The 13,588-nt window shown below is 31.3% G+C and overlaps 2 protein-coding genes across 10 annotated transcripts; one reads left to right on the top strand and one right to left on the bottom strand.

The window, feature by feature from the left end:
* Window positions 1–6,315: 6,315 nt before the first annotated feature.
* On the top strand, window positions 6,316–9,871 carry LOC140179749 (uncharacterized protein At1g01500-like). 9 transcript variants are annotated; one of them, XM_072219490.1, is made up of 4 exons: window positions 6,316–6,439; window positions 6,902–6,938; window positions 7,217–8,048; window positions 9,320–9,871. In XM_072219490.1, exons 3-4 carry the CDS (start codon window positions 7,326–7,328, stop codon window positions 9,551–9,553), a joined length of 957 nt encoding a protein of 318 aa, XP_072075591.1. In that variant the 5' UTR covers window positions 6,316–6,439; window positions 6,902–6,938; window positions 7,217–7,325; the 3' UTR covers window positions 9,554–9,871. The 9 variants fall into 9 exon arrangements, with proteins under 9 accessions (XP_072075591.1, XP_072075594.1, XP_072075587.1 ...); XM_072219493.1 differs by having other exon boundaries at window positions 6,352–6,439; window positions 7,214–8,048; XM_072219486.1 differs by having other exon boundaries at window positions 6,409–6,792.
* A 291-nt stretch (window positions 9,872–10,162) lies between these two features.
* LOC140179750 (uncharacterized) lies at window positions 10,163–13,184 on the bottom strand. The gene is made up of 6 exons (XM_072219494.1): window positions 12,794–13,184; window positions 12,161–12,303; window positions 11,864–12,040; window positions 11,533–11,631; window positions 10,907–11,152; window positions 10,163–10,659 (listed from the first exon to the last, which is right to left on the bottom strand). The coding sequence occupies exons 2-6, from the start codon at window positions 12,224–12,226 to the stop codon at window positions 10,396–10,398; spliced, it is 852 nt and encodes a 283-aa protein (XP_072075595.1). The 5' UTR covers window positions 12,227–12,303; window positions 12,794–13,184; the 3' UTR covers window positions 10,163–10,395.
* Window positions 13,185–13,588: the final 404 nt, after the last annotated feature.

Raw genomic sequence — 13,588 nt, 5'->3', positions numbered from 1 at the left:
AATGGATTTTATCATAGGAAATAATTTTTTAAAACTATATCATCCATTCATTCAAGAATTAACATATATAGTTTTAAAAGCTCCACATGATTCTTCAATAACTCAAAAATCAAAACGTATAAAAATACCAACTACTACTATAGATAAGATCTTAAAATTTAAAATATTTTCTATATTAGAAACATGTTATTTAAATTTATACTTTCAGATAAACATTCCAAAAAATAATCTTGAAATAAAGATAGAGGAACTTTTGGATAAAATTTGTGCTGAAAATCCGTTAGATATTAAAAATACAAATAACGAATTAGTAAGCATTAAATTAAAAGATCCTATAAAAGAGATAAATGTTCCAAATAAGATTCCTTATTCTGCAAGAGATAGAGAAGAGTTCTCTTTAGAATGTAGAGATCTTTTGGAAAAAGGAATTATAAGATTAAGTAAAAGTCCTCATGCAGCTCCAGCCTTTTATGTCGAAAACAATAATGAAATTAAAAGGGGAAAACGAAGAATGGTTATTAACTATAAGAAGATGAATGAAGCAACTATTGGTGATGCTCATAAACTTCCAAGAAAAGATTCTATTTTAGAAAAAATAAAAGGAGCGACTTGGTTTTCATCTCTTGATGCAAAATCAGGATATTGGCAACTTCGTTTAGACGAAGAAACAAAGAAATTAACTGCTTTTACTTGCCCAACAAAAGAATCAACAAGTGTGTTACTCTACGAATGGAATGTATTACCATTCGGATTAAAACAAGCTCCAGGTATTTATCAAAGATTTATGGAAGAAAATCTAAAAGAGTTAAATGAATTTGTTTTAGTGTACATTGATGATATACTAATTTTTACAAAACAGGATAAAGAAGATCATCTTCAAAAATTATTAATAGTTTTAGAAAGATGCAAGGAAAAAGGACTAGTTCTTAGCAAAAAGAAAGCAAGGATAGCAAAACAAGAAATAGAGTTTCTTGGATTAATTCTATCCACTCAAGGAAAGCTAAAACTTCAGCCAAATGTCTTAGAAAAGGTAAATTTATTCCCTAATAAAATAGAAGATAGAAAACAATTACAAAGATTTTTAGGATGTATAAATTATATTTCTGATCAAGGATTTTTAAAGAATATAACAGAATACACTAAAAGCTTATTTCCAAAAATAAGTACTAAAAAAGAATGGAAATGGGATGAAAAAGACAGTATGCAAATTCAAAGGATTAAACAATTATGTGAAAAACTTCCAGAACTTTATATTCCAGAAGAAAATGACTACTTAATAGTAGAAACAGATGCTTCAGACATAACCTGGTCAGGATGTCTAAAAGCTAAGAAAGCTATAAAAAGTTTGGAACAAGAAAAAGAATCACTAGATTCTAAACATTCCCCAAAGGAATTACTTTGCAGGTATATTTCAGGGACTTTTACTCCAACAGAACGGAGATATACCACTCATGAAAAGGAAACTCTAGCAGCGATTAAATCTCTTAAGAAATGGAAAATTGATTTACTACCCAGAGAATTTACATTAAGGACAGATTCAAGTTATCTAACAGGTTTCATACGATATAATTTAAAAGTTGATTATAATCATGGACGATTGGTAAGATGGCAATTATTTTTGTTACAATATCCAATAAAAATTGAATATATTAAAGGTGACAAAAATGTTATTGCAGATACATTAACAAGAGAATGGAGTTCGTCTACAACGCATTAGATCAAGAAATTCAGAAATACGAAGAAGAACTTGAAAAATGCAAGCATTGTCAGCAAATAAGGATACAGATCCAATCCCTCAAAAAGGCCATCGAAACAATGAAATCAACACAACAACCAAAACCATCAGAGTTCAGCCAGCTAAGCATGGTGGACAAATCAGGTGAAGAAAAAATTCCAGAAAATAAAACAATTGCTGAAATTATCAAAAAATCCACCCAAGATAAAAAATATTATGTAATTTATAATGGCCCCATGAAAGGAGTATATGATGCCTGGGAAAAAGCAGCACCATTTACACATCAATCAAGGATAATTCATAAAGGAGGGTTTTTAACACTGGAAGAAGCAAAGGAATCTTTCACGGAATATGAAGCTCTTCATCCAGAGCAAACCCTAAAAAGAGTAGATAAAGCTCCAATTCAAACCCAGAGAACAGGAATAATAAGAAACATTCCTACAAGGGCCGAAATCAAGGAAAAGAAAAGGGTCTGTAGATCAAATCTCAGAGAAACCCTTAACATAGTCCTAAATTGGACTGAAGAAAAAAGGGCAATCTTGGAATATTATCCTATTGCCAAAGAACAGCTAACAAAGCTGGTTATATTTCCAGAGGCTTCCCCATCTGACACCTATCAGTTTTTCCAGTATGGATTAATTGATACAATTTTAATTTTTAATGATTTGAAAATTATTAGTGAGTTTCCTGCAGGATTTATTGATGCAGTAAAGAGATTTAAAAATATGATTGACAACGTAAATCCAAGGGATATATCCCTAAAATTTACGAATAGTCAACCTATTTTTAATGAAGAAGAAGAATGCTTGGTTCCAGCACATCAAGTGATCTTCATGTCCGTCTTCCCAGGAAATTTTCAACCAATTGATCAAGTTCAAGATTTAACAATCTACAGTCATGAAGGAAGACTAGCCAGTACGCTAGCAAGGGTCTTCGAAAGAACTCAAAAGATAACAAGGGAATCTCACACAAGAATCAACTATAAAAGCAGAAATACTTTGCTTGTGTCCAGTAAAAGGAATGAAATTGAAGAAAGAGAGATGAGACTCTTAGTGGAATTTGAATCAGCATTCTACAACTTATCTGGACTCTTAGAAAAGCTCCCCGAAGGGATAAAGAGGAATCTCTGCTATTTAATAAAAGACAGAGAAGACCACAAGTGCCAGCTATGTGTCTCAGAGATATCTGAAGAAAGCAATAATAAAACGGAATCAACCCACATGATAAAGGAAGAAGACAACGCATCTGAAGGTCACATGATGAAAGAGGAGGACAGCACATCTGAAGCATCTCTCAACATTATTGCATAATGACGTAAGCGCTTAGGTCATAGAGCACCAACAATGTAGCTGGTGCAAGATAATAAACAATGACGTAAGCAATGACGTCATAAGAAGGGTAAGGATGGGAATTGTCCATCAGACCCAACCATTATAAATAGGTTGCTTAGGCAATTGTAGAAGGCATCAAACAATAGAAAGCAGAAGGCTAAGAGTACTCATATGCTAGGAGAGCAAGGAGGAAGCGGCCGAGGCGATTCTATAGTTTGAAGAAGAATTCCCTTAGGAAAAACCAATTCTAAACTCCCCTCTGGAGTTAGTATCTACAATCTCCCCTCTGGAGACAAAAACATCTTATGTAAAATATTCTAAATAAAGGAAGTTTTTCTCCAGAAAGGTACACCTTTATCTTAATCTCATAGTTATGAATTATTTAGAAAGTTTAGAATTAACGGAAGAATCTGATTATTATAGATTATCTGCCTTATTAGACAATGAAAAACAGGCTGTTCTAAAAACAGAATTAAACCTTAAATCAAATAAAAATTTTAATAAACAAAATCTCTTAAAAGAAGTTTTTAATAGAAAAAATATAATATACTATGGAAAAATTCAACTTGAAGCCCCTATAAAGATAAAATCTGCTAATGGAGAACTTGAAATAGCCTTGATAAATGATGAAGAATTGAGTAAACAGATTGAGAAAATTAAGGATCAACAAAAAAGATCTAAAATTGGATGGATTCATATTAGTACTATACAAGTCTTAATCAAATCTACATATATGAAAGGAATTAATTCACCAATAAGCTTAGCAATTTGTGACAAAAGAATTACTGATGACCCAATTGATCAAATAATTGGAATTGTTCATGGAAACTTGGCAAACGTAAATGTTAAATTCAATGCCCATCTTGGATATGCTATACCTTTATCAACTGAAAATCTTGGAAGATCTATAAGTTTGGCTTATAAATTTCACAGAAAGAATCTAATGGAACAAGACGATGAACCATTTTCAATTACATATGCAATAAATTATGCTTTAACAAATAGTCATCATAGTATAATATTTAAAAATAGAGAAAGAATTTATGTCGATGAATTATTTCAGAAAATTGTAAAAACAGAAATACCAAAATATAAAGCTATTGAAAACCCAGTTCTTTTACTAAAAGAACCATCAGGAAAATTAGTTTCATCGAATTTTCAAATAAGAGAATCCAAAATTAATAGCCCTTTAAGTTTATCTAAGTTAAAGATTAAAGAAGAAAATTCTAAAATAAATCAAAGAGCATTTGAAGCTCTAAAAATAATCTATGACAAATTGAAAAGAGAAGTTGAAGAGTTAGAAAAATTGATAGAATCTCTAGAAAATAGTGATGAATCGATGATAGAATTTGCAGAAATTCTAAGATAAATAATGAAGTATACAAAGATCGAAAGACTAGAAAACAAAATAAAAAGAAAAAGGGCGAAAAAATTAAAAAGTAAAATAAAGGAGTATAAAAGGGAATTAAATAATCTTCAGTTTGAAATTAATGACCTTATAATAAAAAGGATAGAAATAAGAACAAATATAAACAAGTTGGAGCTAAACTTAAAAAATTTATAAATGCCTGGAACACCATATTATGACTTAAAAGAATTAAAGCTGTTGAAAGAAAAAATGGAGAATGAAGTTGAAAAATTAAAAAGATATTTAGAAACAACAGAAAGTATAGAAATAAAAGAAGTTTTGGAGGATTTGAAAAATTATATTAAAGAAAAAGAAAAACAGATAAAAGATTTTATATACAATTGTTCATACCCTGGCCCAATATAAAGGCCCAGGTCCAACTAAAAGGCCTAATCTAAAGGATTAGAGCCTAGCTAAGTACCGGCCTTCACATAAGAAGTCGGTATCAACCACGACTTGGTCAGAAGAGGTCGGATGCGAGATTAGCTGGCAGATAAACACTCATTCAAATGAGTAACCGCCCCTAAAATCTCTCTAACCGTCTCATAAAGCCATATCTTAACCTCCCCAAGATAATAGGGACGGTTACCACCCTAAAGATATGGCACTACACCAACGGTGGTTATTGGCTCGCCTCTATAAATACCCTGACACCCCTTCAGGTATCTCTAAGTCCAATACTCTCTAAGACCTGCTTACACTCTTGCTAACTTAGGCATCGGAGTGTCTTTGCAGGTACCACCCCCCATTCACACGCGAGCACAAGTCGGACGGAGCTTCCCAAGTTGCGGACCTTTCCGGAGTTCTCCTCCATCATACACTTGGGCCGCCAAACGCCATCCTTATTATTAATCTCCGGTTACCTACCGTAACAACAATAATCAATATTATAAACTAAAACAAGATTGAAAAACTATAAAAATGAAATCAGAATTAGTAATGCTCAATACTTTTGATTATGAAATTACAAATTATAAAGTACCACCAACCAAATTTATACAAATTATAAACTTATTTGAAGCAAAATATGAAGAGTTAATAATTTTGAAAAAGAAATTACATTTTTACATTTTTAAAAATTAAAAATTGGTATCAGAGCCAAGTTAACGATTAAGGGTAACACTTTCTCTTTAAGCAACACTTTTAATGACACGCTTTTTTAGCCACAAAAAGACAAAAATCTGTACAGGCACATCTATACATTAGATGGCCCCTAATTGTAAATAAGTTTAATTTACTCGTCTTTTACAGATTTGATTATTTAATTTTAAAAAATATGTAAATTAGTATGTCTAAGAATACATAATGACTAGTTTAATAATTAATTTTTCACGTCTACGTAACAATTTTTTGTTATCTTTAATACTTCAAATAATAACTTTAAAATGGAATTTTTCTTTTTATGCAAATTATCATGATACATAATAAAGTGACTTGTGTAATGGTAACATCAGTCATAATCAGCTATAATTTATTTTATAGTATTTATTAATATTAATAATAATTAATAAATATTAAATAAAATAAATTCTAATTTTTTTTATCATAAATCTAAATATTCTGTAATAGCTTAAAAAAATGAATAGAATATTTTATTTTTTATTAGGCACATAAAAATCATGCTAAGAGTATATACTTATTTTAATTCCCATATTTTCAGCTAAAAACCTCTATAGAGATAAATATATTAAATATAGATAATATAAATATATAATATCAAATTATTTTTTCTGATTTAAAAATTTAAATGGCATAATCTTTTGATTTTTGTCTAAAAATTTCGGATTCGAATCTTTTGATAACTTTATATATATATATAATATCATGTTATTTTTTCTGCTATAAGACAAAGTGGTTGTTTGTGGCATTGCCAGCTTGCAACGGCCACGTGACAAGGAACATTGATGCTTTGTATCAAAAGATTGGAGCATGTCATTATGTGGCCAATCCAATCATCTCAAAAAGGTTACATTGGTTTTTCAGAATTTGATTTGATTGCATAACAATAATTGTGGTTTCTATTAAACCATAAGAGGAAAGAAAAAAAAACACACCAACTTGTGTTGCCATATATAATCATATCATATATAAATATAATCTTTATATTAATATTATTATTATTGTTATTGGTGGATGTAAGGATTTTTCATGGTGAGAGTTTATCTCCTGAAAAATTGGGATTGAAAATTTGTGTGTGGTTATGCATCTTCCTACAACACAACACAGATTTTGGATCCTTGTTATGTACTATAAACTCTTTCTTCTATTGAGTGCATGTCTTCTGTTTGCTAAATTGCCACACTGGTTTTTGTGAAAAGGTTACTATACAGTCATCTCTTTGTTCTGTTTTCATTCTTAACTCTTGAAATTTTCTGTAATTATTGTTATTTATTATTGATTATATGAGTTTCTTTTCTCCTCTTTCAGGATTGTTCATTTTCTCAAATCTCAACTTTGAACTGAGGTTTTTTCTCAAATCTCAAATCATATATACCCTTTATGTTGTTTCACAATATTCTTTAGATTTGGGGTAAAAGGAGGGCACAACACATGTATGTTCTTTGTCCTTTGTTTTTTGTCTGATTTTCTTCCATTCTTTTAGGATGTGTAAGATTTATTGTTGGAAGCGGGTTTAAACATGCATGATGTATGATAGGACACTGTTACATCGATTGTTGTTGTTTTTGTTTAAGATTTATTGCTTTGGTTGTGTGAGATTATACTATGTTTATTTTGAAGCAGGTTTCAATTCGTTGGTGAATTTGATTGATGTAGACTTTGTGGCTACACTTTCGGACATGCCCTCTATCTATTCGATGGACGGTTCAGTGAGTGATTGAGTGGAATATATATGAAAATGGAAGGACCTTATGAATCATCATCTTGCAACGGAGAAGTCACCAACAGAACCCTTCAGATCATTAAGTATTCTCCCTATAAACCCTGCATAAAACTATCATCTCCGTGGTTCGATCTAAGAGTTTTTTATGTAAGGGTTAGTGGCTTTCAGGTGGATGAATCCACCCCAGAATTTTTATCTCTCAATCATATTCCTCTATCCCCTGACACCCTTTTAGAGGTTAATGGTGTTAGAAGCAGCATGTACTCTGATGGGGTGTGTTCGGTTCTCCGTAGAGACCGTGTCGATAAGAAATCCGAAGAAGCTATCTTTGTGAGCACAGATAGCATACGTTTGACGGGAAGCATAAAGTTCGAGGTCTATGATAAGGAGCTTTGCATTCTCTCTGGGGTTTTGGAGATGTCTAATAGCAATGGTTTTGTTGGTGAATCAAGGAACAACACAAAGAAATGGAGCATGAGTTGTGAAACACAGATGAATGCTAGCAGTGGATTCTTCAAGGGAAAACATGTTGCAGCTATTTCTGAATTAGCTTGTCCTGAGATTGAGGTTTATGTTGCTGGAAGCTTCTCTGGAAAACCAATAATCTTAACCAAGACACTGCAGCTCAATTGCAGGAAGAAGCATAATAGGAAGTGCATGTTGGATGCTATTCCAGAATATGAAAGTACTGAGTGTAAAAAAGATGCGGCTGATCAAGGACTCGATTTGCAGGTAAAAATGAGGAATGACTTTTCATTAACTTAGGCAGTAATTGTCTGTTTGATTTGGAAAATTACACTGATCGTTCTTGAGGTTAGATGATAGTTTACTTGTCACTTTTTCAGAGTCGAGATTAGTGTCACGTTCATAAGAGAAGCTAGTGTCATATTTTACAAAATACAATAGTTCAAGTGTCCTATTATCTAAATCTCAAAGAGGTGGTGTTACTTTTATAAATAGAAAGGTGTTGTGTGAAATATCATCTGGCGATAAGAGAGTTCAGTGTAATTTACCCTTTTTTTTTGGCATGATGTTATGATGCTTATATCTTTCAGTCCATTAGGGATGTAGGGTCAGGATCTTCCCATTCTTGTGACTAACATGAGAGTATCATGCTAGAGCAAATTTGTTATTTTAGTATATTCATATATCAATTATAACTTTTGCATCTTTCACCCTCATTACTATATGCCCATATGGCACTCTCTTGTAAGAATAGTACGTGTCAATTTCTCACTTAATATTATTACAATAAAAAAAGTTTTCAAACTTCCTTTGATGGATAGTACAATATAAATTCTGCACTAGTTAATCTTTGTTTTGGTCCCTCTATGTTTGCTACTATTGTCTTTGTTCATTGGTCCCAACAACTGAATAAAATCCTATCCTGGAAGTGTCATTGTATTATGGGCAGAGGCACAATACTCTGCATTTGTATGTGTATGATAGGAGCTGCATGGCCTTCATTTGTTTTATGCATGATGTATCTCCATAATCTTGTTTAGTGGTGTTTGGTGTTCCCAGTGTCTATTTCCTGTTATTGTTTTCATCAATAGTTACAAAATTTTGTCATTTTGTCAAACTTTTGTGAAGAAATTTAGTGAAAATAAAATTACCCAAATTAGACCAAAATACTAAAAGAACACATTATTGGTACCTGAATTCATAGTATGCTTTTTCATTAACTACTTCTTGGTCTTGGCAATAATATTATGCAGTACCATATCAGAATTCCATTTAAACTTTTTTTTTTAAATCAAGTGAAGCATTTATTTATGTGCCATGTGAATTATTTTCAGATATTTTGTCATACTAATGCTTGTCCAATTTCATGTTGGTGTCATATTTTACGAAATACAAAGTAATACCAGCTAATCAGAAATTGTCAAAGGGCCATAATTCTTGCATGAAATTACATAGAGAAATAATGTGGCATATGTATGTTGATCTTTAGAAATACTTGCATTGTGTAAATTATTTTTTCCTCAAATTTCCTGCCGTAGGTATCTGAATACAGAAGCTTCAAACCAGAACAAGAAGAGGATTACAACAACTTATATTGGCAAAGAACAGCATATTTAGATGGAGAAGATGGTGAACTATCATGGTTCAATGCTGGTGTTAGAGTTGGTGTTGGAATTGGTCTTGGAATCTGTGTAGGGGTTGGCATAGGTGTCAGCCTATTAGTTCGCTCATATCAAACAACTACAAGAAATTTCAAAAGGCGTTTCATATGATAAACTCTTTTTATATTAGTTGAAAAGATTTGTGTGCTTCTATAGTTCTAAGGTGACTAGTTCTTCTCCCTTTGTTTAGCTGACAATAATCCCCCCCACCTAAATAATATCCTCTCCACCCACAATTTTCCTTTTTGAATAGGTTTTGTATCCCTTTACAAGCTTTTAAGGAAACATTTTTGTTTTGTGTAGATGCTCAACTTTTGTTATTAGGGTCGGATGACATTTGTGATATGATTGCAATATTTTGTATCTTTAAGCAGAAGAACACAGCTGTATGAAATTCCATTTTCATGTAAATGATCAAATGCTTTCCTACTTTGGAAAATGTCACCGTAGTTTATGATTAATTGTGCTGTATTCTTCATGCATGTTTTAGGATAAAAGATACATAAATTATAAGACAGTAGAGAAAGTAACAAAGAAAATTGTATTGTTGGTCATGTCTCCACTTTTTTTTTTTTTTTTTTGGTGAACTGAAAAACTGAAGTTTTATCTTAACACAAGACATTTGTCTGCCTATTTACTTTGTAAAACAATTTTTTTATTTAATATATATATATATATATATATATATATATATATATCTATTTTTGTAAATAAAATAAGTTCAAATCAAGCACACATTAAGTAACTATATATCATTCATGCTTCAAGCTTAAATAATTAATTCATTTGTCTCTACCTAGAATTTAGAATTGATAATTTTTAATATAGTTGAATAAGTACTTTTTTATTGAGCAACATTGCCATGCTTAGTCCTAATTTTCTTGGTGCTAATTGCTATACAATTATTGATTAGTATTCATATATTATATATCTTCACAGAGAGGTTAAGTGCCTCAAATGGAGGTGGCTTCATTGTAATCTGGATCTGGAGCTACTTCTGATTCAGGACCCCAAAATGCTGCACATTTCAAATCATCTTGAACCATTAATCTTGAGAACTCTTCATGGTTATACTTCATAGTGCTTTTTCCTCCTAATTCTTTTGGAAGATTCTCATCATCAAAATAAGACTTCATGAGTTCCACACTATCTTTGTTTTTGGGATACACAAACTTCACTTTCTCAAATGTCTTTGTATCCAAGAAGTACTTGACTATCTGCATAAAACAGTAAGAACTTGTAATTATGAGTACTATAACTTTGTTCCTAATTATTCATGAAATTGATATGCAACCTCCAACTAATCTTCTAAAGATTTTGGATAATAATTTGGAACTTGTATAAAATGAACATTAAATTAGTTGTGCAATGTAATTGATCCTGCAGAATATAATTGTAGTGGACATTGATGCAAGAAAAGAAATATATACTAAATTGTAGCATGTTTTTAGATTACAAACTAACCTTCCAAAAAGCTTCAAAAATTCTTGGAGGATTGTAAAGAAATGCAATGGCAAGCCTCTCAGGATAGTGATTCTGAAGAGTGTTGATGGTGTCTCTGGCCAACTTAACTGGCACGCTATTCGTCAATGACCAGCCAGTGAAATCTATCAACCATGCCATTTGTTCTTGACCTGGTGGAAGGTTAAGCATTGCATTTTCCAAAAGATACACCAAGTGCTTCATCTGATTCTCCATTGATTTGGTGTTCTTCAACCACATCAAAATATAACCAATTTCAGTACCTCCATCAATAACTCAAGCAAATCATAGTTAAGCTACAGAGTTAAATAAGGTTTTGATCCCTGTAAATAACGATTTATGGTTCTGGTAAAGCGAAATTAGTCCCTACCATCTTCTTGTATACAAATCAACTTAGAGACGGATGAACCATCGGCGCAAAGTTGATTGGTACTTTAGATGACGATAGAGACTAATTTGTAATTTCACTTACTTTTGAACATTTTTCACTAAAACCACAACTAAAACTTTCACAAATACTAAAACCATAAACCAATAATTTTACAGCAGCTGAAAACTTATTTAACCCGAAACTAAGCCGAAAATCTTAAAATTCCAAATTACAGTACCTGCATTCCAGGTCTCAAGATAAGAACAGTCCTTCCTTGCCTGTCATGAAAATTTGCTCTATACAGTTTCCCTGTCTCCCCTTCCACGGCAACCTCATGCTGTCGAATGACATTGCATTAGCAGTATTTCAAACCATAGTCACCATACTAATGCACCAAAGTCACAACAGGGAAAATTCCATGCATACATATAATTCTAACACCTTGTACTAAGATACATTCACATTAAACTTGGTGGCAACAAAAACAAGTTAATGCAGACAAATTCATAAGTGCAATTTCTCTTAAACAAAGCTATTGAGGTCTAAAGTAGATGAACTTAAAACCTTACCCAGCGAATCTCCTCAGGCTTATAGGTTGATCTCCAATTTAGTGTATCCTCCAACATCTTCTTGGACTTGTCTACATTCCAATTCCGAGCTTCCAAATATCTCTTAAAACAAGCATCTGTGCAGTACTTCAAGCTGCGCCCGGATAACGGTCCCATTGCTCCCTTTAGCTCCTTAACCTGTTTTTAGAGTTCCAATACTCACAATTAAAACCTTAAAATGGTTACACAGATGGTGATTATGCATTTTGTTAAGATTAACTGTTTCAAAATAAATGTCACTTTGACTAAAATTAGTACCTTGGATTCGGCATAAACCTCGCTGTTTTCGTGATCTTGATGAGAATTGCTCCGGCGGTGAAACATGGTGGCAACTGTAGATTTATGCACTAAGGGGAACCAGCCAGTGCTTCTGTTTTCTTTTACAACCAAACTCTATCTATCTGAGAAAAAAAGCAACAATTCAACAATCAAACAAATGCAGAGTCAAAGAACCATGAACAAGGACAAAACATGGAATCTTAGGAAGTTCATATATTGCATAATCATCATCACTATTGAATAAGGATTATTAGCTTTTTTCTGGTCACTACAACAGATCCATGAAAAGCAAAGAAAATGCATATCATTACATATATATACACATATGCTAACAAACATTAATACAGATCATAGAGTTTATAACAAACAAATTCTGGGTTATGGAACAACATAATAAAAGTTACGAACTTTAATGAAAATTTGAGCTGAAACTTACATTAACAGAGATCATAAAGTTTCTAAGGGAAAACAAATTATGGGGTATGAAACAATATAAAAAAAGTTACAAACTTGAAGTTAAATTTGAACTGAAAAGAATTACAAAAAGTACAAAGAAAAAAAAAACACAGTGATGAGAAGAAAAAAAGTCAAAAACTAGAAAAAAGAGAGAACCTTTGAGGTTTGAAGTTGTTGTTCATTGCAGTGTGTTTTGGGAAGCATCCAAGTCCAACTACTTTTTCTCGCAAGCAGACACTATTTATTCAGAATTCAACAACCGATTAAGAAGAGTGAGTATGTAAAGAAAAAAGTAAGTGTGTACGTGTTAAGTACATGTGTATGTTTTAAAGCTTTGAATCTTTCTTTCTGTTTCTGATTTCTTCTCACAAACTCCAAACAAAAACAAACAACATTCTTGATGACAAAAATTAAAAGAACAAAACAAAAGACACGGAAATAAAATGTAGAGGAAAAAAAAAGTGAATGGACATGAACCAACTACTCAATGAATAAAAAATATAGAGCTAATAGAATATTTTTTCGCATATTAAAACTATCAATAATTAAAAATTTAATGAGATCTTTGACTATATAATATTTAAAAGGAATATTTTGTTAATTTTAAGATTTTTGATATAAAAATAACTTAATTATAAAATTAAAAGTCTTGTAAAAAATTAATTAAAAAAATATATAATATAATTATAAATTTAGTAAAACTACTTATATAAACAGAATAATTACAGAATAAGTGAATGGACATGAACCAACTACTCAATGAACAATGAAAGATTAAGGTGTGATCATTAATATAAGTTTAGAACCATGAAAAATATAAGTTAATTTTATATTTATTAAAAATTGGATTAATATAGTTCTACAAACTTGGTTAATAAATTATTTATTTTAAATTTTGTTAAAGTAATTACTTAAGAAATAAACAAACTTGTTACCTTTTTAATAATTTTG

The sequence above is a fragment of the Arachis hypogaea genome, chromosome 16, assembly GCF_003086295.3.
Source record: "Arachis hypogaea cultivar Tifrunner chromosome 16, arahy.Tifrunner.gnm2.J5K5, whole genome shotgun sequence".
Taxonomy (NCBI): Eukaryota; Viridiplantae; Streptophyta; class Magnoliopsida; order Fabales; family Fabaceae; genus Arachis; species Arachis hypogaea.
Note: the sequence above shows the minus strand (reverse complement) of the source record. Positions and strands in the feature narration are given on the sequence as shown.